Source organism: Protopterus annectens, chromosome 4.part0 (assembly GCF_019279795.1).
Source record: "Protopterus annectens isolate FY-2018-M chromosome 4.part0, PAN1.0, whole genome shotgun sequence".
In the NCBI taxonomy this organism is placed as follows: Eukaryota; Metazoa; Chordata; order Ceratodontiformes; family Protopteridae; genus Protopterus; species Protopterus annectens.
Genome location: NC_056733.1, coordinates 664,835,310 through 664,861,008, shown reverse-complemented (window position 1 = coordinate 664,861,008; position 25,699 = coordinate 664,835,310). Strand labels below are relative to the sequence as shown.

General features: G+C 42.8%; 1 protein-coding gene across 3 annotated transcripts in view; it reads right to left on the bottom strand.

Moving 5' to 3' along the window:
- Positions 1–5,411: 5,411 nt before the first annotated feature.
- PHETA1 (PH domain containing endocytic trafficking adaptor 1) overlaps positions 5,412–25,699 on the bottom strand; it is a 434,342-nt gene continuing 414,054 nt past the window's right edge. For all 3 annotated transcript variants that reach the window (XM_044068625.1, XM_044068626.1, XM_044068627.1), the window contains one exon: positions 5,412–8,458. In XM_044068625.1, coding sequence (XP_043924560.1) covers positions 7,595–8,458 — 864 coding nt within the window. In that variant the 3' untranslated portion in view covers positions 5,412–7,594. The remainder of the gene's footprint in view (positions 8,459–25,699) is intronic.

Genomic DNA, 25,699 nt, shown 5'->3' with positions numbered 1-25,699 from the left:
GAGTAAAGGCCAACACTAAGGGACTCTGGCTAACAAGTTTGCAGATGACTGCAAACTGGGAGCCATTACTGAATCCCCAAATGATGTGGATATTCTACAAAAGGGCCTTACAGAAACAGATGCCTGGTGCCAGAGCCATGGGCTCAAGCTTAATGCCAAGAAATGTATAGTCATCCCCTTTGGAAAAAAACATGTACCCATGAACTACCACATAGGTGGCAGGACACTAAACATCGAAAGTGTGATGAGAGACTTAGGGACACAAGTGGACAGTGGTCTCACTTTCGATAACCACATAGCCACAACAGTCAGGAAATCCATTTACGTGGCACACCTCATCACCAAGGGCTTTTCATCCAGAAAAAAGGAAGTCATCGTCCCACTGTACTCATCCCTCATTAGACCCATTATAGAGTATAATGCCCCATTTGGTATGTACCTCACAAAACACCTGCAACAGCTGGAAAGGCCACAGAAATACCTCACTAAAAGAATCACAGGCCTAAAGCAGATGCCATATGCTGACTGTCTAAAAAAACTCGAGCTATACTCTGTGGCATGTTGTCTACTCAGAGGCGATCTCTGCTTAACATACAAGGCCATGTCAAACCCTAAGCTGTTGGACATGCTCCACTTAAAGAAATCCCAATCCCTCAGAGCCACACGCTCCGGGATCTAAACCTTATCATCACAATGAACAAAACATGCTGGGGGGGATAGGTTCCTAACCTAGAGATTCCCCATACTCTGGAACAGACTGCCCATACATGTCAAGTAGAGCACCTCATCGGCCCTCTTCAAAAGGAACCTTGATGATTGGATGGGAGATGGGAAATTCAACCCGGGGATCATGTCAGTTGCCCTGCTAGACAGGGGCCCAGAGAAGTAAATATTGTGGGAAAAAATTTCCAGGGAATTGTTATGGCTAGGCTTGCATAGGCCTTAGGGCCGATAGCCTAGTACCAACCTATGAACCTATAAGTTTCCAGCTGAACCTGGGAGGTAGAACCTGAAAGAAATATTTTACTGTTTGCATAGATTTTGCTTCGTCTTCCATCTTTTTAAGCACCTCTTTTGCTCCCCCCCCCAAACAAGCACTCCATATCTAGGGGTGCATCACTAAGTTTAGACTTGACATGATCAGTGAGAGGTTGTTCCTTCAGCCATGCACGTCTCCTATAACAGATCCCGTCACTGCTGCCCTGCTAGAGGCTTCTAGGTCGTCATATCCACATTGTAATGACTGTTTGGCCACTTGACAAGCAGAGTGCAGTAAATCTGCTAACTCTTTTGAACTGGCACAGTCAAGAAAGGTAGCAATTTTCTGTTTTAATAGTTCCAAAGTGTGTTGATATTTTAACATATGGAACTGACACAATTGAGTGCTCTGACAGCTAAGGTTGCAGAGGTGTATACTTTTTTACCCCATCTGTCCAGAGCTCTGAAGTTCTTGTCAGAAGGAAGAGGATTCTTGACAGAACTCGTTTTCGCTCCTTTTGGTCCATGTGTAATGGCCTCTGGGTCTGCAGCAGGATTTCTGTACAGGTATTTGTGAGAATCCGGTACTCTGTAGTACCTGTCAGGTTTACTGGGAGCAGGAGGAAGGGTGTCAGGGGCTAAGCTGGATTCATGGAAAACATCATCCACCACTTCTAAAATAGGGGGTCTGTGCTGGGGCAGGTCCAGAAAAACTCTAAGCCTTTTCTTAGACTGTAGGAAGTCCTGCGATTCCCATTGGAAATGTTCCTTGAGGGAGTGAAGGGTTTCCCCAAAGGAAAGGTACTCTGGAGGGGTGGCAGAAGGGATGGATTCCTCTGCATCCGAATCCTCATAAGCAGTTAAGGGATGCTGTTCCTCTTCAAAAACTGAATAGACAGATTCCTCAGAATCCTGTTCTGTCAATTTCTGGAGAAGGGTGCCTTTTCCTTTTAGAAGTTGTGGTCTGACTACCCCGGATAAGGGAGAGGAGATCCTCTGCCATTTTCAGCATTTGTGCTTGGGGTGGTGAAGCAGTAGCAAGATGGTGGCTAGAAGCAGATTGTGCTTGGGGTGGTGGAGCAGTAGCAAGATGGTGGCTAGAAGCAGATTTCCTAGGAGTGGCCTAGCTTCTAGGCCTGAGAGAATCCTTCGGTCTGAGAGAAACGGTATTTGGAAAAGAAGACATCAGTTTCTGTCTAGATTCAGTAGTGTGAAAGGCCTCTTCAGAAGCTGGTGCCTGCGTCGTGGCTCCGGACCCAACTGAGACAGAGACAGCTAAAGGCTTGGAAGACGAAGAAGATTTCTGCGGCACACCGGGCTCCAAAAGGGTCTCAGTAGAGGCCTGTGTAGATATCAAATCGGGCATCAGGGGCTGCAAAAGCACCTCACTGAATTCTGGAGAACTATCTGCTTAGCGGTAGCGTCATCGGAAGGCTTAACCTTGTGTGGTCTGTCTCTATCTTTATCTCTGTTTTTTCAGAATGTCCACAGATTGTTGGCTGATGGAAGACGTATCGGAATGCGAAGGAACACGAAAATAACTGTCTACAAAAAGAGCACTACGACGAATGGTTCTCGCATTAAAGGGGACACAGAACCGACAATGGGGGATGTCGTGGTCTGGGCCTAAACAAGTGACACAGTAAGAATGGAATTCTCGGTGTGGTATCTGCTTTCCACAGGCGAAACGGTTAACTTTTTCGGACATCGGTTAGTGCAAGAAAAAAGGATCCCCAACAGGGTACTTAGATTTAGATGTTTTCAGCTGAAAATCCAACTTCTGGTAACGACCAACTGGCACTCGTGCGAACTGCTTCTGCTACAGGCTCCTCGGCAAGAAAGACTGATGTAATGATGAGGGCTGCCTTGCTTTATAGCACTGACAACCTGATGTCAGACTACAGGTGATTGCAGCCGATGCAAAAAAAACATTGACTCTGGTATTCGGGCCGGCCAAGGGCTACCACAGCAGGGATAACCCACGGGTGATTACTGCAACAGTGAAACATGAAGAACATCTAATGTTTCTAATCCTCCAGAAGCCACAACATTTGATACTTCATTTTCATTCAGAACAGTAGCATTCTCCATTACAGCCTCTGAAGCGTTACTTGATTCAACGGTACTGCTTTCCTTTACCACACTGTGATTTTCGAGAATGGGTAACAGCCCTCTGATGCCATCCACTATCTCAAAAGAGAGATTTCTCCTAGTCAGTATGAATACCATCTCAGAGCTCTGCTGAAATGAGGCCACTGGCTTAGGAGGGCTAAGTTTGTCAAAAAAATGTAAAATAAATTAATAAAAACTGAAACTAGATTTCTGACTAAAAGAACCAGAATGTGAAGATGCAGTAATTAAAGCATGGCATTTCTTATGTTTAATAATGTAAAAATTCCTAGCTGTTTTGGATTTTTTTTTTGTTAAATTTATAACAAAGACAAAATCATGATTCTCTTGTAGAAAAACTGTTAAATGTAAGCCTTCTGAAGGACTAAGACTCAAAAAGAGTACATACATGCTAGCACAAAACCAAGAATGATTACATTTTTAAGATACCAGTGTGTACTTAGCACTGCCAATACAATGACAGCTAGGTGCAATCAACATGCTTAGTAAAGCATAATGGAACAAAATAGGGATTTGTTTGCAAAGTACTTCACAGCTAGGCTTCTTCAAATGGCCATGGCTGAAAACTGCAACCACATGCCCAGAGAACTGTCCAGCACTAAAAATGATCACTGCGGGAATGACATTACACTCTTAATAGCCTCGTCACATTATGAATTTCTTCACCAGTTACTGTTCTATTTAACATAAAACATTTTTTTATACCATCAGGAGGTAAATACTATGTTTTAGACTCTCATTTCATACATTTTAACTGAACAAACAAAATATAACTCACTTCTGAAGCATAATAGTTTAACTTATCATACTAGGATCACCTACTTCCACGGCCCACCCCATCAACACAACAAAGCTAAAAATGTTCAGTGATGTATGCAACCCGCACAGCACTTCATTTACCTACCAATATAATTTTTAGCTGAGCAACATCTACTTTCCTCCTACCTGAAGCCACAGTACAACAGTAGTAGTCAAAATTGAATAGTATACTTTTTTTCACCATTAAGAATGACTGTGTTACAATATAATTTATTACATGTTTCACAATTAAGAATGTCTTGGTATTGCACTTTTAGTTCAAGCAAGAAATTCATTCAACATTTTATGAAACTGGATTCAATTAGCAGCCCCATAACTGCAGTAGGAGTGAGTAGGGTAGTTGGAGCAGAGGGAATACTCATGGAAGTGTGTGGTGGAGACTAGGGAAAACACTTTTGGTGCTTGGGGAGAGGGACTGCTTGCTGGCAATATTCCTTGCAGATGTGAGGGATAACCAGTGAGGACACGCCATTGAACGTCCCCTCAAGAATTGCAGGAAGAATCACTTTTGAGTACATTACAGCTGCTGAGAAGAGCAAAGTGGTCATCTATGGAAATAGTAGTTCTGAGGGGTTTGGCATAATGGTCAAGATATTTACAACTGGCTAGGTTTAAAATGGTCCACAAGGGCAGCTAGCCTAGTACTAGTACTTGCATATGAATCCATGAACCTTACAAAAAGGTTAAAAAAAACCTCTAAACACTCCAATGACAACCTCTCCTGGTCAACCCTCACCTTAGTGATGGGAAGTCAATGGGCCCACAAGCAGAGATTTGATCGATGGTCGATACACAGTGGCAGTAAAGTTTTTACAAAAAAAAAAAATCACAAGGAGCATGACAAAAACAGGTGTCAAAATCAGGGACAGCTGATGGATATGAATCTCAAATGGCATAAAGCTTTGAAATTTGTTTTTGTTGCATTGTAATCTTACTCCATCTAACTTATTTAATATAACCCATCATCCAAAAAAATCCGTATGATAATGTGTCTTTTAAGCAGATGTAGCAGAAATTAGTACATCTTAAGCAGTTTTACGCTTGCCAAAGCAATTAAAACTTGATAAAACAAAACGTATTCACATGTGTAAACAGTGATACCAGGCTTAACATCACATCTGAGAAATTTGTAAAACTGGTGTACAACGTAACAAATCAGAACCATAATGTACCATCATGTGCTCCTAGACTACAACAAACAGCACCATTTATAAGCATTTATATCACACGTTAAACCATCACATAATTGGAAATAAAAAAATTTAATTCACTAATATAAAAACACTCAGATGATCAATGCGTTTTTCACTTACAAGCACTGGTGCATGGTACGGCGAGCTGCCTCTGAACACAAAGATATACATGCAATACACACCTTGACAAGAATGCCAACAAAAAGCTTTCCAGAAAAAAAAAAACTGCAAATTTTGTTTAAAGTGTGAACTTAAATGTGCATTTTGAAGAAGTAAATCAGTATTATCGCATAACATTTTAAAAAAGTACAGTTTATTGCACTGTGCCAGAATATGACATTTACACAGCTTTTTTTGTATGGGTGCCCCAAGTTAACGAGTTTAGATAAACTACAACCTATTTCTCCAACATTCATTTTGTCAGATTAACACCCAGTTTCCTTTTCACTGTACATTTTCATTAAGTGGTAAATTCCACAATACCCTTGATACGCAAGTTACGTCAACTGAAACCTAACATCTATGGCACTATTTTGGAGTCTAATGCTGGAAAAAGGGGATTGCAACTTCATCAAATGAGTGAAGTCAGCCTATAAATGCCTTAACTAGTGCAGGTTCCACTGCCAACCACACAAACTGTAATAAAAACTTACAAAGAAAATTCTGTAAAACACGAAAATGTTTCTTAATGTTCTGCAACGATAAACTTTGTTTAAAAGGCCGTCTCATCAATTACTACTCCCTTAAGCTACATATTAAAAACTGTTTTTGCTCAGCAACAGCTCTTCTTTTTCTAAACATCATTACTGCAAGAATAAGCACATAAAATATTCAAGCAGCTCTCATGATTTGTTTTTACAACATCCACTGTTTCAACATCCAGTAAATCAGCTTAACACTTAACAAGAAAATGTCTGTTTTCTAATAAATGTTCTGTGTTTTGGTGTTTTAAAGCAGGCTTATAGTACAAATCCATGATTCTCTCTCATAACATCAGTTAACATCTTCCAGTCAGAGATACAGACTAACCATAGAACTTTTTTCAGCCCTTGACTCTGTAAAACAGCTTTGGTATAATGTGATCAAAGAGCACTTTACAGGCACATCTGCAGCACTGCGAGACCACTGCTTTGAGATGCGTTCCAGAGCACAAATGCCCTATAAAGACAAAATATGCTGTCATTAAAAACTTTTGTTTCATTTTCATAATTTTAACTTGTTTCCTGTTCAAGAGTTTGTTTCCTTGTACCATAAAGAAAGGTTAATCAAATGCTTTTGTTGTGGATAAAAAAGCAGCATTACATAATGCAAAATGCAATGACCATCTCTCAAACAATACATCATATTACACTGTAATAACGGAAGGAATTAGTTCCAAAAGCTTTAGGTTTTGCAAAGCTGCTGCAGGTCAGGGCTCCATTACAGCAAAGCAAAATTTAATGGCTCTGGCTGTAGCACAGTTTTTGATTTTAAAATAACATATTTGAAAAGTTGCTGTTACTCTGATTTATTTGTATGTTGCTTAATCTGTTTACTTGGCTCTTAAACTGCTATTTTTTTTTACATAAACATGAGGAAATAGTAGGTTGTAGCCAACAGGAATTGTACCACAGTGGGTTAAATAAGCAGCACAGAAAAGTCAAGCAGTTCCTTGTATTTTCCATCTTTTGGGAACAAGTACCTAATGCAACTTAATGTGAGCCCCTCCCCTTGCCTTTACTTTCTACCCCTACCAGCTGGGTTTGACACAGATGCCAGATTAGGTTGCCAGAGGAGGAGTGTAACAAATACAGTTTCAGAAATAAGTTTAATTTGACAGAGAAAATTGTGTGTCTGGGAAAACATTCTATATTAAAAGTTAAATATCTGTGTACTAAAAAGTGCTCTGCAAAGACTGGTATTCAGCTAAAAAAAGCTTGTATGTTTGTTTCTATATCTGCAGCTGTAATAATTCAAATAATCATAGTTTGTGAGTTCATACCTCCAGCACACTGAAGAGATAAACTCCCATATCCAACTGTAAAGCTACTTAAAAATATTTTTGCGGATACTAACCTTGCTTCATCTCCAAAAATGTAGCAGTCTAAGCATGACAATTTTTTTAAAGGGGGGGGGGGGCTTTCATGCAGAGATGTAACTCAATTTTTTTTTAGGCAGCATTCTCTATTTTCAATAATTCTACTTTAATAACCTACACTAGCTTATGTAGGACTAGAAAACAGCAGACTTGCATAAGCCTCTCTTGAACCAAACAGCAAAAAAGTCATGCAAAAGTGAAAAATGGAAGCAAATCACACCAATCAAACAGCAGCCAACTACTACCAAGTTTATCACTTTCTGAAGAAAGACTTTTAATAAAGTGAAAGACCTACTGCATGCAGGAGGGCCAAGCTTAGCCTTCGTATCTAAATAATTAAGCTAGTAACTTTTCAGCCATTAGTTTTCAGTTTTGCAGTTACTGAAACAAAATTCAGTTAATGAACGTCTTTCTGAGTTCCTTGCCACTGCTTCCTTATCTCAATGACTTCTCTGCCATACCAGTCGTGCAACCTTGCAAAGCACACTGTTCCTGGGGAGACTGGGCTTTCTGTAATGGGTGTCTGGCAAGCAACTACGCTTGCACTACTCTCTGTTGGTGGACGTCTTCTTGGAGGCAGTGGTGGAGGAATTACAGTCAACTCACTACTAGTGTCTGAAGAAGGTCTACTGTTACAAGAACCAGTGGAACATACACTTTCGTGTCCATTTGGCAAACTATCCACTGGCAAATTGTTCCAAGAAGCACAACCATTTTCTTTTACAGGGGACCCAAAGTAAATACATTCTTCAGCAGATGAACTGTAAATGGCAGGTGGTCTTATATGATGATTTGAAGGTATTTTTTTGGAGTGTCCTATTCTTCGTTTCGGTTTGCTTCCAGTGGGGATACTCTTCTGCATTTCTTCTAATTGCTTTTCAAGCTCTTTAACAACAAGCCTCATATAGTCAAAACTAGCTCTTGACAGAGCCTTTACCCAAGATTCCATTGCTTCATAGGTGTCAGCAGCCATTTTATAAGTCCGTGACTTAGCACATTCAAACTTAATTGCAAATGCATGCTCTTCTGAAGACTCGCACAGTTCAACCGTACAACCTTCAAGGATGACCACTCCAATTGGCTCCTTACTGTCCTTTTCCTCAAAATAAAAAAGCATGTTGCCCTTTAAAACAAACCATCGTCTATGATAAGCTGTGTTGCGCTCTCCCTTTTTGTACAAATATCCAACCATATCTGCTGGAGAATCGCATGTGGCATAGTACACAACACTGCGTTCATTTAACTTCATCCTTGCGGGTTTCTGCAATAAAATTAAAATTACATTTTAGTAGTTATTTTTAAATTTACTGTTTTTTTCCTTTTGTTTGAGAACTCACACTGAAATGTAAATTACGTTAAGACACTACAGTTATACATCTCGCTGATATAAAAGGAACGATAAAGGATTTAGTAACATTTGTAACCAAGAACATTACAGTTTTAGAATACAACATCAGAAAAATTCACCCTCTCCAAGAAAATTGGTACTTCAGTAAATAATGGAACCAGGAAAAAATCAAGACAGCAAAAAAATCAAGAGAGTAATCTATGTATTTAGTTGGCACAAGCAACAATCATAATTAACAGGGCATGTAAAAAGAGATCAGAAAAAATACGTCACACTAAGGCCAAGCACATAACTGCATCTGAGCAACATGGGATATTAAGATTTATTATAGTAAGGAGCAGAAGCCAACCTGACTTTCAAGAGAAACATACTTCAAATTTTAGATCATTGATGACTGGGTGGGGGGTACAAAAAACTGCCTTAGCTAAACCTTCTTTCTGTTGATTTCACACAACTGTTTTAGATACTTGCGTAAGAACAGCTGAGCTGCATCAAGCTTCATAAATCATGTGCAGATGTGCACTAGGGGAAACCTCAGCCCTCCAAGCAGAAGGAGCAGACTTTTAAAATGTGGGAAAATGGGACCCTGTAAAAAAAAAAACCCTGGGTAACCATAAACCAATATCTTTTCCCTTGAAGATGTTGACAAAACACAATGCTGCCATCATTAGCACATGGAGATACTCTCATGCAGTGGTATAAACAAATGTTCTTCTACCTTCAGATAAACAAGAAGAGAATGTTTCTTAAAAGCTATAGTAATGTACTTCAAAAGTAAGAAAATTATGCCCCAAATGAGGCTATTTTTGCCCAAAAATAATTGCGTGTCATGGAAAAAAAGATAGTAAATTCAGGCATTTTTATTCACATAGCCTACTTTGGGCAGTCAGGCTTCATGTCAGATTTTTACCTCACGGGAAAAATACAGCACAGCACAAATCCTTACAAAATCTAGACCAGTACATTTTCACTGAATCAAGGACTAGCAAATGGCTTGCAGTGAACTACAATGCATTTTTTATTTTAAGAATTTAGATTTACTTTATATCTGCACTACATAATAAAATAATCCATCATCTGTAAGGTAATTATTTAGCAATTATGAGCAATAATCCAAATTAAAACAGCATTATCACTATAATAAAACAAATTTATCTTGACAGAATAAAGACAAGTTCGGCTTTATGTAGTGGTCTGGCTATACATCTAAATTCTAATAAGCATAATTATTTAAAGAACTGGTAATTAGGCTTATTGTGAATATGTAGTGAAAGGTAGCTTGCTCACTCCTGCAGCTCTCTAAGTCCACTATTACACTGTGCCCCTCTTCTATAACAAGTTAATCTTTAAACCTGTTAAAGCCTGCTTAGTGTGAAAGCCAATTAACCACCAGACTACTCCTTAAAACACTGTAGGCCGTGGTGGTGCAGCGTTTAGTGTTGTCACCTCACAGCAAGAGGGTCTTCGATTTGATTCTCAGCTGGAGTTCCTTCTGTGCAGAGTCTGAATGCCCTCCCTGCGGCTGAGTGAGCTTTAAAGATATGCAGGTAGGTGTGTGTGCGTATGGGTGTGCCTTCCATGAAGGTTGGGCTGGCAACTCGACACCATAAAAAATCCACTGCCAATCAATATGCGGACCGGTGATCCGCTGTGGCAACCCCTAACTAGAAAAAGCCGAAAGACATTGCTTTTACTACTCTTTAAAAAACACTAAAATAAGCAAAGAAAGTTTCAACATACAGTGAATTCTGCACTTAACTTTTTTACACTGCTTAAATCTGCTTGCCAAAAGCATACACAGTCTGCACATTTAGCAGTTTTACTTATAAAAAGTACTTGCTATCGGATTTTTTTAAAAAAAAAAAAGTCAAAATGGTTTTGCTCCAGACGCACACCAGCGACCCACTTTTCTTTTTAATTTTCAGTTATTTTTATTTCCACTGCCTGCTGATGTTCTAATACCCTCTCTTTCTTCCCATTTCAACAGCCTTTTTCAGAGAGCCAAAAATAAAAGTTATGTACTCACTATAACTATGCATCTGTGCTGTCCATTTTCATTCTTCCTCAATGTATTGGTCTCAGATCCAACCCTCGGTTCAGACTCTGCAGCTTTCTCTAAATTCTAGAATCTAGACTCTCAAGCTCCTCCCTCTACTCACAATGCCCCTGAGCACTGCACTACTTCAGAGTTTGCCTTTAGTTTACTATTTTATACATATAAAACATTATTATGGTACTGTAGACAAAGTGAAATAGTAACAGAATAGGGGCTCATACAGGAACTGTGGTTCTTAACCAAAGACTTCATCAGGTCACTCCCAAAGATATGGAAAGGGGGGAAGTTGAGGAAGAATGAAAATGGACAACACAGATGCATAGTTATGGTGAGCCTGAACTTTAAATACCTAATGTCATTTTCATTTGTTCCTCAATGTGTGGGACAGAGTCCCCAACTACAGTAACCTTGGGTGGCCCTCATGGAAGGATGTTCTGGAGAACCATAGATGCAGCCCCATTTCTGGAGATGATATCCGACTTGCAATGAGCAATAAAGGTATGAGCACTGGACCAAGTGGCAGCTGCACAAATATCATCAATGGAAGTTCTTGCCCGAAAAGCAGCTGACATAGCTACTGACCTAGTTGAATGCGCTTCTGGTTGTCCTGGCAAGGCCAAACCTCTTGAAGAGTAAACATGGGAAATACAATCTGCTATGCATCTGGCTAACACAGTTTTTGATGCTGTTTTTTCCAATTTGTTCTTGGCAAATGAATCAATTGATCGTTTTTTTCTAAAATATTTCATCCTATGAAGATAGGAACGAAGTTTCCTATGTACATCTAAAAGCTGAAGCATGTATTTTCCTTTACTGTCAAAGTTAGGAAAGAAAACTGGCAAGTTGATGACTTGATCGATGCTTGTTTCCAAGGGAGCTTTGGGTAAAAAGGGAGCATAAGTGCATAAGGTAACTCTGCCTTTATGGAAAATCAAATAAGGCAGTTTTGAGGAGAATACTTGGAGTTCAGAGACTCGCCTCACAGAAGTTACAGCCACAAGAAAGGCCTACTTCCAAGAAAAAAATCTGAGAACAGTTTTAGCCGAGTGCTTAAAGTGTGACTGTACCAAACTTTGTAATACAACAGTAAGATCCCCAAGGTGGAGTAGGACCCTTTATCAGAGGTTTAAGCAAAAAGGTACCTTTAAGAAATGCCTTATGTAACTTGGATGAAGTTAAAAGGAAGGCATCATCTCTGATATGGAAGTTAAAGATGGCTGCCAGCTGAACGCTAATGGTGGAGAAACTCGCTCCACCTGAACGTTAATGGTGGAGAAACTCGCTCCACCTTGAAAAACAGAGGCAAGAAAATCTAAAACAGCAGGGATCGGAGCAGTGAAAGGATTTAACTTTCTCTGCTAACCCCAAAAAGAAAACCTTTTCCATTTACTTTTATAAATCTTTCTTGTAGAGAGCTTCTGAGATGAAAACAAAATTTGGCATACAGGACAGGAAAGCCTGGAATTTCTATCCATCACTGGAATTGGAGAAACCATGTGGCCAACTTGAGACCTGCAATGTTCGGATGAGTCATCCCTGATGGTCGTGACAGAAGGTCGGGACTTGGGTCCAGTGTCCAAGTAGGGCATACTAGATGAGACAGTAGGAAGGGGAAAACTATTTTGCCAAGGTCAAAACGGGGCAATGAGGATTACCTTACTCTTCAATCAGAGTGCTTTCTGAAAGAATTTGGGAATTAGGAGCAGGGGAGGATAAGCATAAAGAAGACCGGAGGGCTAAACGTGGACTCTCGGTGACTGTCTTGTAGGGGAATTACGGCAAAGAACCTACTGCACTTGTTGAGGGGAGAGGCAAACAGGTTGCAGCAAGATTCACCCCATTTGTGGAGGATCATGTTTGCCATTGACTGATTGAGGCCATGGTGAGGCATCAAGATAGTTCTGCTGAGCTCGTCTGCTAGAATGTTGGATTTCCGTGGTATGTGCGTCGCTTCAACAAAGCGGTTGGAGGAGATCATCCACTGCCAAACTCTCACTGCTTGTCAGCAAAGGGGTTAAGATAGGGTTCTCAATGGTTTGTTGATGTACCATATTACTGACATACTATTAGTTTGGATAGCAACTATCCCTAGAGGAAGAGAGTTCTGAAAGGCCTGTAATACTAAAAGGACCACTCATCTCCAGCACATTTATATGAAAATTGTTTTCTTCTGGGGACCATGTGCTGTAACAGTCCATCCCAAGAAATGCCCCCCCACCGCAACTGGAGGCATCTGTGGTCAACGTGGCATGTGGGGAAGGAAGGACACAGGGACATAATTGACAAATCTCATCGGACTGAACCCACCACAGAATAAGTCCCTGCAAACTCCAGATAGTTTCACAGGATGTTGCAAGGGCTGTCAAAGAAAGGTCCATTGTATTGCCAGAGTCCAATGGAGGATTCACATATGAAGATGAGCAGTAAGCATCAAGGTAACTGCAGCAACTATTGACTCTAGGGCTTTGAGAATCAGTTTTGCTGGGGAAGAGAGGTGAGAAAGAACATGTCTGACATGCAATCTCAAAATGAGAATTCTGTTTTTTGGTAAGACAGTGAGACAATTGATTGTATCTAAATAAGCCCCTATAAACTCCAAGACTTGAACTGGTACCTTTAAGAAATGCCAAGAGAGGTGAGAAAGAACATGTCTGACATGCAATCTCAAAATGAGAATTCTGTTTTTGGTAAGACAGTGAGACGATTGTATCTAAATAAGCCCCTATAAACTCCAAGACTTGAACTGGTTGAAGGTGGGACTTTGGGATAACTGGAGTAAGCAATCCTTGGATTCTTCTAGGAGATGCCTGGTTGATGTGGTGAGGAGCCAGTCGTCTAAATAAGGAAATGCCCTGAATCCATGCAGTCTTATATGAGCTACTACCTCTGCCAAGCATTTGAACACCTTGGGGGCTGTGGTGAGACCAAAGGGGAAGGCTCTGAACTGAATGTCTAGCTCCCAGCCAGAAGCACAGATATTTTCAAAAGTGTCTGTTCATTTTTATGTGACAGTACACATCCTGAAGATCTACAGAGCACATCCAGTCGACCTTCCATAACACAAGCAAAATGGACTGAACCATGACCATCCGGAATTTGGATTTCTTTACAAACTGGTTCAGATAGTTGAGATGCAGAATAGGTCTCAAGTCGCCCATTTTCTCTGGCACTAAAAAGAACCTCGAATAAAATCTGGATCCTCTTTGTTTGGGTGGGACCCCTTGGACGATATTTTTTTAACAGCATTTGAATTTCCTGAGCTGCTGACTCCCACTGATGGGGTGGAACATTTGGCATATGTTTTCTTTTCATTAAAGGAACTTGTAAAAAGGGAACAAAACATCCTCTAGATACGATTCTTTGCAACCATGTGTCTTTTGTGCTGGCTGTTCAGGCTTTTGGGTGCAAGGACAAACACCCCCCCCCCCAACTGTCTCCAGAGAAAAACAGTCGGGCAACCTTTCAGGAACCCTGAAAGGGTCGGGGTCAGAGAAGGAATCCTGGATCCATTGATTCTGCAGACTCCCTCTGCTGCGTGGGTGGCATCTTCTATTGTTATTTCCCCCTCTGCCTCTAGGAAAAATCTACATGTGGTTCTTGAACAGGTCCTTAAGATTTCCAGAACCAGATCTTCTTGCCACAGAGCTGATTTCTAGAAAAAAGTCTCTGCAGCTAAGAAAAAAGTACAGTTTTGTACCTACCATAAATGTAGATGTTCGAGTGCTAATACAGCTGCAGTCCTCACAGATGGGTTATCCTGCCGTCAGGCGGGTCCTCGGTCGGCCGAATTCCAAAGTCTAGGTCCGGCGTCGGTTGTTGTCGCTTCTTCCCTGACGTCAGTGCGACAGGGGTATAAAGGAACCAGCCGATGCCATTTTCTTCAGTTTTTCTTGCCCCAGATGTCAGGTGCCCCCAGAAGGAAGGCAATACATAAAATTAGGTAATAATGCAATGCAATAAAATCAAAAAACAGTAGTTGCAAGCAAATACACCATAAACGAATACCCCTAGAGGGGAAGGAGGGTGGGAAACCTGGACTGCAGCTGTATTAGCACTCGAACATCTACATTTATGGTAGGTACAAAACTGTACTATGTTCATCGTGCATACAGCTGCAGTCCTCACAGATGGGTAGAATCCCAAAGCTAAGAAAGGGGTGGTAGGTGTAACTAGGAGGAGCCAAAATGCCCTGCAAGACTGCAGTGGCAAAGCCTGCTCTAGATTTGGAGTATAATGGTAAGTTGTAGTGCTTGGAGAAGGTATGCACAGAACTCCAAGTGGCTGCTTCCAAGATATCCTTGGTAGGAACTCCACTGAGGAAGGCTGTAGAGGTGGCTGTGGCCCTGGTGGAATGAGTTCTAATGCCTGTAGGTACAGTTTTGCCATGAAAGGAATAGCAAAAGCGTATGCAGTGGGCTATCCATTTTGAAATTGTCTGTTTGGAAACTGGCTTTCCTTGAACTCCTACTGCATAGGCCACAAAGAGCTGTTCTGATTTTCTGAAAGGTTTTGTTCTGTCCAAATAATAACGCAGTTGTCTGTGGATGTCCAAGGAATGTAGTAATCTCTCCCCTTTGTTTTGAGGATTAGGATAAAAAGTAGGTAAGTGTATGGCCTGATTTAAAGCTACCCTGGACACCACTTTAGGCATAAAGGACGGGTTGGTTCATAAGGAAACTCTGTCCTGGTGGAAGACGATAAAAGGCTGGACAGCCATGAGAGCCTGTAATTCTGAAACTCTACGAGCTGAGGTGATAGCCAGAAGGAAAGCTGTTTTCCAGGACAAGTATTGCAAATCTGCTGAAGCAGCTGGCTCAAAAGGAGGCAGGGTCAGTTTTTCCAGAATGAAATTAAGATCCCAAGCAGGTATTGGTTGTTTCCTTGGAGGTCTCAAATTCTTAGCCCCTCTGAGGAAATGTCTTAAGAGAGGGTGAGAGAATAAAGGTGGATCAGTGTTGTATTCTGCAGAAATGGCTGAGGCATGGATTTTGATGGAGGAGAAAGAAAGTCCAATGCTTAGCAGTTCAGTCAAATATTGTAGTATTTGTGGTAAATTCAGTTTTCCAGGGTCCTGGCCCTTTTTCTCATTCCAGGTACAAAAACGTTTCCATTTTGCGGAGTAAGCTTTCCTAGTTGATGGCCTTCTGGCCTCCAAAATGACATCCTGCACCTCCTTGGAGAGTAGGGCCTGCTGTGATAAGGAATCTTCCATGCGGCTAGATTGAGTGTTTTTAGTTGACTGTGAAGAGTTTTGAAGCTGTGTTGAGTCAGAAGAAGAGGCATTAGAAGCAGGGTCCATGGTGGGGAATGCGTCAGGCTCCTCAGGAGTGGGTACCAGTGTTGTCTTGGCCAGTCCAGAGCAATGAGGATCATCTTTGGTCTGTCCGCTCTGGTCTTCAATAGCACTTTGGGCAGCAGAGTAAGAGGTGGGAAGGCATAAACCGTCATTGATGCCCAACTGAAAGAGAGAGCGTCCACTCTCCAGGCCTTTGGATGGAAGATCCTTGAGCAGAATTTTGTCAATTGATGATTTTTGTGGGAGGCAAATAGATCCATGTCTGGCCTTCCCCATTCTTGGATTATTTCTGTAAAAACTTTTGGATGCAACTTCCATTCGTGTGGATCTGTCATATTCCTGCTTAGGTTGTCTGCCAGCGTGTTTTCCTTGCCTGGCAAGTACTGTGCTTGTAGTTCCATTTGTAAGTCCATGGCCATGTTCCAAAGTGACATGGCCAGTCTGCATAGGGGGTAAGAATGTGTTCCTCCCTGCTTGTTTATGTACCACATAACTGTGGTGTTGTCCGTTCTTATCAAAAGTTGACCTGGTTGTAGAAAGTTCTTGAAAGCTATAATAGCATTTATTACTGCTAGCATTTCTTTTTGATTGATATGAAGGTGCTTTTCTTTTTGGGACCATTTGCCCTGAATGCACCGTTCTGTCATGTGCGCCCCCCCAGGCGTAGTCAGAGGCGTCTGTTGTGATGACTTGATTTGCTTGAGGCTTGCTGAAAGGAAGGCCTGTGTTTGTTTGGCATGCTTGAGCCCACCACAGAAATTCCTTTTGCAGACATGGAATTAGTGGTATTATTGTTTCCAAACTGTGGCTGTGTTGAGACCATATGTTTTTCAGGTACCATTGTAGTTTCCTCATATGCAGCTTTGCACATGGGATTACTAAGATGCAAGATGCCATGAATCCCAGAGCCTGCAGGATTTTCCTTGCAGTAAGCCTGGTGCAATTTGCTAGTGTCCTGAAGTATTGGATTAGTTGCCCCTGTTTTTCTGGCGTGAGGTAGGCCATCTGGGTGTTTGTGTCCAAGTTGGCACCCAGGAAAATTATCTTCCGAGAGGGTATTAGTCTTGATTTCTTTTTGTTGACTGTGTATCCCAGAGAGTTCAATAACATTATTACATAAGCCAGATGTTTCTGAAGGATGTGTTTGCTGTCCGCTTGGATCAGGCAGTCATCCAAATAGGGATATATTTGTATCCCTTGAAGTCTGCAGTAGGCAATTACTGATGCCAGGCATTTCGTGAATACTCTGGGCACAGTGGATAAGCCAAAGGGCAATGCAGATAATTGATAATGAGTTGAACCTGAAAGAAATCTGAGGTATCTTCTGCAATTTTGTCTGATTGGGACATGCAGGTATGCCTCCTTGAGGTCCAGTGTTACCAGCCAAGACTCCTTGCCCAGCATGGGAAGAAGCTGCTGTAGAGTGAGCATCTTGAATTTTGGTACGAGTAGGAATGTGTTTAGGATGGATAGATCCAGAATAGGTCTCCAATCTTTTCCCTTCCTTGGCACCAGAAATAGCCTGGAATAAAACCCTTGACCTTGTTTGTGCATAGGTACCTCTTGAATAGCTTTCATGTTTTTGAGATCTGTAATTAGCCTTTGTGCCTCTGCCCTTTGATTGTGTGGCAGGTTTGGCATGCCTCTCATTTTTGGAAGGGTGTGAAAATGGAATTTGTAGCCTCTGTTTATAATGTCCAGGATCCATTTGTCCTTTGTGACAGTATGCCAATTCGTTGAAAATAATGCCAGCTTTCCTCCCAAGGGGGCTGCCATTTGAGATCTGGTTGGCATGCAAAGTGGAAAGTCATTGGGTTTGCTTTCTGATAGATTGCGAGTTCTCCTCACCACCTCTTTGTGTAGGAGCTTGCCATTGTCTGCCTCTGTACGATCCTTGGGATTGTCCTCTGCCCCTCGGGCGCCTGTATCTGCCTCCTTGGGGTCTGTCTGTGGCAGGAAAGGACCAGTTTTTGGAAGGCCAATTTCTAGTAAAACGTGGGGGTTGTACCTGTAGAAATTCTTTCACAGTTTGCATTGATTTAGCCTTTTCCTCCATTTTCCTTAACACCTCCTCAGCATTAGCACCAAATAGTACATCCTTTTGAAGAGGAGCATCTAGTAATTTAGCTTTGACATGATCAGGTAAGGCTTGTTCCTTAAGCCAGGCATGCCTACGTATGACTGATCCTGTAACAGCAGCTCTGCATGAGGCCTCTAGAGCATCAAAACCACATTGTAAGGTATGCTTACCCACTTGTTCTGCACTATGTATCAAATCCTGCAACTCCTTCAAATCTGGTTGTTCAGGTTGTGACATTTTACTTTTCAATTGTGATAACATAAACTGTTGGTATTTTGGCATATGAAACTGACAGTTTAAGGCTCTCATAGATAAGGTAGCCGAGGTATATACCTTTTTTTCCTCACCTTTCTAAGGATCTGGAATCTCTCTCGGAAGGCAAAGGATTTTTAGCAATGGAGGCCTTAACTCCCTTGGGGCCCTGTGAGATGATTTCTGGGTCAGCAGCATGGCTCTTGTATAGAAATTGGTGTGAGTCAGGGACCCTGTAGTACCTGCCAGGCTTAACTGGAGCTGGAGGTAGAGAGTCCGGGTTAAGGCAGGCCTCCGAGTAAACATCATCTAGAATGTCCAAGACAGGAGGTATAACCAAAGGCCTGTGCTGAGGAAGCAAGAGAAATTCCCTGAGCCTTTTCTTGGAATCAGAATAATCCTGGCCTTCCCAGTGGAAGTGTTCCCTTAAGGTATGCAAAGTTTCCCCAAATGAGTAATCCTCAGGGGGGGGGGGGATAGAGAAGGGATGGACTCCTCCGCATCAGAGTCTTCAAAAGGGGAGTAAGAATGTTCCTGATCATCAAGAGTGCTCTGAAATAATGGAGCCCTGATCAGAGGAGGGGGAATCTTCCTCCACTCTAGGCCTTTTGTCTGGAGGGGGCTGCGAACCTCTGATAAGAGTAATTAAATCCTCAGCCATTTTAAGCATCTGTTTCTTAGGCATGGGGCCTGGAGATGGGCCCTGTGCAGCTGGTCTCTTAGAGTGCATGGTTGCTTTAGACTTAGTGAAAGCCTAGATAGAAAAAGAAGAGGAAGGTCTGAAGACACCTTGAGTGGAGGTGGACCTGTCCACATTCTGAGTTTCAACTCCGAAAGTGGCTTCGGTATCTGTAGTCGGGGTGTGGGCCGAGGAGCCTGCGACCTCGGGTACAGGAGACACCGTCAAAGGCAGGTCGTCGGTAGGCAGGGGCTGCGTAGGCGCCTCACTGAGAACCGGACCACGTGTAGCCGGCTTTGGCGTGGTGTCGGTAGAGGCCGCAGACCTCACGTGTCGGTCCTTGTCTTTGCGTTTTTTGGACAAAAAGTACAGTTTTGTACCTACCATAAATGTAGATGTTCGAAGATCCACATTGCTGCAGTCCTTACACTTGGGTAGTCCGCTGTCCTCGGTCGGCCCGAATATCAAAGTATAAGGCTGACGTCGGTCAAGGCGCATTTGACTGACATCAGGACGTCAGGGTACAAATGCGCATGACCGACGTCATATCCTCAGTCTTTTCTTGCCCCAGATGTCAGAAGACCCTAAAAATAAAGGTCAAAACCAAAAGACAGCAAACAAACAACCAACCATCCTAGCACTAAAAATATGTACAATATATACAATATACAACATATTGACAACCCAACCCACACAACCGCCTCTAACTACAGAGGGAAGGAGGGAGGTAATTGGACTGCAGCAATGTGGATCTTGAACATCTACATTTATGGTAGGTACAAAACTGTACTATGTTCTTCATCTCACATTGCTGCAGTCCTTACACTTGGGTAGAATCCCAAAGCAGAGGTAAGGGAGGATGGCCAAACTATAAGGAAGCAGGAGCTGCCAAAATGCCCTGCAAAACAGCAGTGGCAAAACCAGCCCTGGATTTAGAGTAAAGTGGTAGGTGATAATGCCTAGAGAAAGTATGCACTGAACTCCAAGTAGCTGCCTCCAAAATATCCTTAGTTGCCACCCCCCTCAAAAAAGCTGTCGAAGTGGCAGTAGCCCTAGTGGAATGAGGCCTAATCCCAGCTGGAATCTCCTTGCCATGATGGGAATAACAGAAAGCAATGCAAAACCCAATCCACTTAGAAATAGTTTGTTTTGACACAGGCTTGCCCTGAGAACTCAAAGCAAAAGAAACAAATAACTGCTGAGACTGCCTGAACCCTTTAGTTCTGTCCAAATAATATCGCAACTGCCTGTGTACATCTAAAGTGTGCAAAATCTTTTCCCCTTTATTTTGGGGATTTGCATAAAAAGTAGGCAAATGAATAGTTTGGTTTAAAGCCACACTAGAAACCACTTTAGGCATAAAGGAAGTATTAATGCGTAAAGATACCCTATCCTTATGGAAAATTAAGAAAGGCTCAACCGCCATAAGGGCCTGCAACTCAGAAACCCTTCTTGCAGAGGTAATAGCCAACAAAAGCAGTCTTCCATGATAAAAACTTTAATTCAGTAGTAGCTGCAGGCTCAAAAGGTTGTAGAGTGAGTTTCTCCAACACAAAATTGAGATCCCAAGCAGGAGTAGGAGCTTTTCGTGGGGGTCTTATATTCTTTGCCCCTCTAAGAAATTGCTTGAACAAAGGATGAGAAAACAATGGTGGGTCACAATCATAGTGAGCGAAATTGCTGCAGCATGAACCTTAATAGAAGAGAAGGACAAACCTTTGTCCAGTAACTCAGTAAGATATTGAAGAGCCACACTTAAATTAGGCTCAGAAACATCAAAATCCTTTGCTGCACTCCAAAATAAAAATCTCTTCCATTTATCTGCGTACACTTTCCTTGTACTAGGCCTTCTAGCTTCCAAAATAACATTCAAAACTTGCTGTGGAAGTGGAGGCCCACTATGGTTCAAAACAGAATATGCCAGGCTGTTAGGTGCAGAGAGTGAAGCTTGACATTGAGCAAATGACTGTCCTCCTGAGACAACAGGTGTGGAATCGAAGGCAAAGGCCATGGAGGCTTCCGTACCAGGCTTCTCAGTAATGGGTACCAATGCTGTCGAGGCCAATCTGGAGCTATCAAAATCATCCTTGGCTTGTCTTGTCTGGCCTTTAGTAGTACCTTTGGGAGGAGAGGCAGAGGTGGAAAGGCATACACATGAAGATTGCTCCAATTGAAAGAAAGAGCATCCACTTTCCAAGCTGTGGGATGAAACCTTTTGTGCAAAACTTTGGCAGCTGGTGGTTTAGTGGAGAAGCGAACAGATCTTTGTCTGGAGTTCCCCATGACACTGTCAATTTCTGAAATACATGAGGATCCAATTTCCACTCGTGGGGATCCATAATTTGTCTGCTCAACACATCTGCTAAGGAGTTCTGTGCTCCGGCAGAAACCTTGCCTGAAGATTTAGCTGTAAACTGAGAGCAGTCTCCCACAAAATCATTGCTTGCCTGCATAGAGGATAAGAATGTGTTCCGCCTTGCTTGTTGATGTACCACATGACAGTTGTGTTGTCTGTTAGAATCAACACCTGCCCTGGAAGAAGTAAATCCTTGAAAGCTATTAATGCAAACTGGACTGCTAACATCTCTTACAAGTTGATATGTAGATGTTGTAGTCTGGCAGGCCACTTGTCTTGTATCCACTTTCCATTCAGATGAGCTCCCCAAGCTTTGTCTGAGGCATCTGTCGTTAGAATCTGACTCGCCTCTGGCCGGGTCACAGAGAGTCCCTTGTTTAGGTGACATTCCTGAGCCCACCACAACAATTCCTTTTGAATGCAAGGTATTATTTGAATGACAGTGTCCAAATCCTGGCAGTGCTGTGTCCATACATTTTTGAGATACCATTGTAGCTTCCTCATATGCAGTTTGGCATTGGGAAGCACCAGAATACAAGATGCCATGAACCCCAAGGCTTGAAGGACTGTCCTTGCAGTCAGCCTGGACTGATGAGACAACTGATGAAAGTAAAGGGAAAGATTCTTTTGTTTGTCCGGGGTCAAAAAGGCCATCTGGGATGCTGTATTCAGTCTCACACCCAGAAAGCACATGTCCTGAGAGGGTACTAGACTGGACTTTATTTCGTTCACAGAATACCCCAGGCATCTTAGCACTGCTATCACATAATCCAAATGATGAAGAAGCTCGTCCCTTCCTTGAGCCAGAATCAGGCAATCGTCCAAATAAGGATAGATCTGTATTCCTTTTAACCTGAGGAAAGCTATCACTGGAGCCAGAACTTTCGTGAACACTCTGGGCGCAGTAGATAAGTCAAAGGGCAATGCAGAGAACTGATAATGAAAAGTCCCAGCTCGAAAACGCAGATACTTCCTGCAACTCAGTCTGATAGGAACATGAAGATAAGCCTCCTTGAGATCCAAAGTTACCATCCAATGATCTTTGCCCAGCAGAGGTAAAAGCTGCTGTAACGTCAACATTTTGAACTTGGGAATGTCCAGATAAGTGTTGAGGATAGATAAGTCCAAAATTGGTCTCCACGTGTTCCCTTTCTTTGGTACTAGGAACAGGCGAGAATAAAATCCTAGGCCCACTTCTGGCATAGGGACCGGCTGTATGGCCCCTATTTGGAGTAACAGAGAAATTTGCTTGTGAGCCTCTATTCTTTGTTGAGGAGGAACGTCTGGCATGCCTTTGAAAGGAGGCAAGGTATGGAAATAAAACCTGTAACCGTGGTGTATGATATCCAATACCCATCTGTCTTGGGTAATTAAACTCCAATTTTCTTTGAAAAGTGCCAACCTTCCTCCCAAAGGTGCTGCCAGACGAGAAGGCTCTGGCAGCTGAAAAGGTAGGTCATTGGGTCTGTTTACGAAAGGACTGACCCCTGCCCTCACCGAAGACTGTGCAGGAGAACTCCCTGTTCTAGGCCTGAAAGAGCCCTGAGCTCTGCCCCTACCACGTCTAGATCTACCCCTAGACTGGGAATCATAAGAAGGATACGTCCACCCTTTAGTAGGCCAATTTCTACTAAACTTTGGAGGCTGAACCTGCAAAAAATCTTTAACAGTCTGCATAGACTTAGCCTTGTCTTCCATTTTCTTTAAAACTGCCTCAACAGGAGAACCAAACAACACATCAGATTGTAAAGGAGCATCTAAAATCATTGTTTTAACATGGTCAGATAAATTCTGATCCCTCAGCCAGGCGTGCCTGCGAAGAACTGACCCAGTGGCAGCCATCCTAGATGAGGCCTGTACCGCATCAAAACCACATTGCAAAGAATGCTTACCCACCTGTTCAGAAACATGTACTAAATCTTGTAACTCTTTACAATCAATACCTTCCGCCAGAGCATCAACCTTAGACTTCAGTTGTGAAAGGAGATAGTTTTGGTATTTCAACATGTGAAACTGGCAATTCAACACCCTCATAGCTAGAGTGGAAGAAGTATAAACTTTCTTTCCCCATCTATCCAAGGCCCTGGCCTCTTTATCTGTAGGAACCGGATTCTTGACAAGAGAAGCCTTAACACCTTTAGGCCCCTGACTAACAGTTTCTGGGTCCGCCCTAGGACTCTTAAAAAGATACTTATGAGCCTCAGGCACCCTGTAACACCTATCCGGTTTAACAGGAGCAGGAGGCAAAGAATCAGGATTAAGAGAAGCCTCTGTAAAAACATCTTCCACCACATCCAAAACAGGAGGTATAGCCAAAGGCCTATGCTGGGGTAAAAACAAAAATTCCCTAAGCCTTTTCCTGGAATCAGAGAAGTCCTGACCTTCCCACTTAAAATGCTCCCTCATGGAATAAAGAGTTTCTGAAAAAGAAAAATCCTCAGGAGGAGAAGCAGAAGGAGTAGAATCATCCCCATCAGAATCAGAATAAGGGGAATACTCCTGCAAGTCTTCAGCCGAAGACTCTGAAACATCCGAAGCCTGCTCAAAACTCCCTAGCTCAGGCTCCACCCTAGGACTCTTATCAGGAGGGGGCAAAGAACCCCTAATCAAAGTAATCAAATCTTCTGCCATTTTAAGCATATGCTTCTTGGGCACAGTTCCTGAAGAACTAGGGGTGACACCAACTGAAGCTAAACCTGGCCTGCCTCTGGGAGAAGCCTTGGAAACAGAAGGAGAGGGCCTAACCACCCTAGGCAGGGAGGGGAGTATAGTAACCTGAGAAGCCCCATCAGCCTGACCTGCCTCCTGAGAGGCCACATCCTGCAATAACAAAGTCTCTCCTGGGATCCCAAAGAAACCTCGGTGGAACCACCGGCTCCACCGACACCTCTAAAGAACCGGTGTCCGTGCAGGACGGTTCTTCTAGCCTAGGCTTAACTGCTTTGTCCTTGCGCTTCTTGAAGAAGCGGGCCGGAGCATCCGGCGGCATTTTATAATTGCACCGCTTCCCGAAGACTAACCTGGCACAATCTAACCTTCTCTTTATAGTGCGCTTATTGAATCTAGCACAAGAGTGACACCCAACAACGTCGTGCTCAGGCCCTAAACAAGGAATACACAAAGTATGATAGTCTCTATGCGGTATCTGTTTCCCACAAGAAATACAATTATTCACTTTTTCTGACATCCGGTAAACCACTGAGGCAAGAAAAACTAAAATATTCCCCAACGGGGTACTTAGCCAACTTTGACTCGGTCTGAAACTCCGAAATCGAAAAATTTCAGAACGCCAACCGGCACTTGCAATGCTGCTTCTGCATCGGACCATGCGGCAAAAAAGACTGAGGATATGACGTCGGTCATGCGCATTTGTACCCTGACGTCCTGATGTCAGTCAAATGCACCTTGACCGACGTCAGCCTTATACTTTGATATTCGGGCCGACCGAGGACAGCGGACTACCCAAGTGTAAGGACTGCAGCAATGTGAGATGAAGAACATCCGGAGTCAGAGTATCCGACGACATAGTATAGTTAAATGCTTTTCCAAAATAATGCTGGGCGAACTCCACCCGACGCTTAATAGTGCGTTTGTTGAACGTAGCACAAAAGCGGCAGGCCGAGACCTCATGGTCTGGGCCTAAACAAGGTATACAGAGGGAATGGAAATACTTATGCTGTATTTGCTTCCCACAAGAAATACAATTATTAACTTTGTCTGACATCGGTCTGAGGCAAGAAAAGGTTCCCCAACGGGGTACTTAGCTTTTAAGAAGACTTCGGTTTCCAAATTTTCATAATCTCAGGAGCTGGCCGACCGGCACTTGCGAACTGCTTCTGCTTCGGGCACCGCGCAGCAAGAAAGACTGAAGAAAATGGCGTCGGCTGGTTCCTTTATACCGCGGTCGCACGGACGTCAGGGAAGAAGCGACGACAACCGACGCCGGACCTAGACTTTGGAATTCGGCAGACCGAGGACCCGCCTGACGGCAGGATAACCCATCTGTGAGGACTGCAGCTGTATGCACGATGAACATCAGATTCCTACAGCAGACAAGGTCTTTCCATCTTGCTCACTGTGGGAAAGTGTCTCCAACAGTGGGTCCCAAGCACAGAAGGTCCACCACGGGGGGCATTGATGAATGACACTTTAAAGGGTTCCACAAAGTCACAATCTCATTCAGGCATGTCTCCTATCGGCTATGCCTGAACCTGCGGCCTGTGAGGAACCTTCTGTTGCATGACAGATTGACACATTAGATATAGATTGTAAGGTGGCCGGTCATGAAGAAAATGTTCTCTCTTCTTCTGCCGATATGGACCCAGGGCAAGAGTTAGAGAGTTCCTCATCAAGTCCCTCTGGAACCTAGTGAAATGTGTCAGGTAGTTTAGCGACTGTAAAGCAAATGTCACTGAGGCATAAACTCACTTCCCTT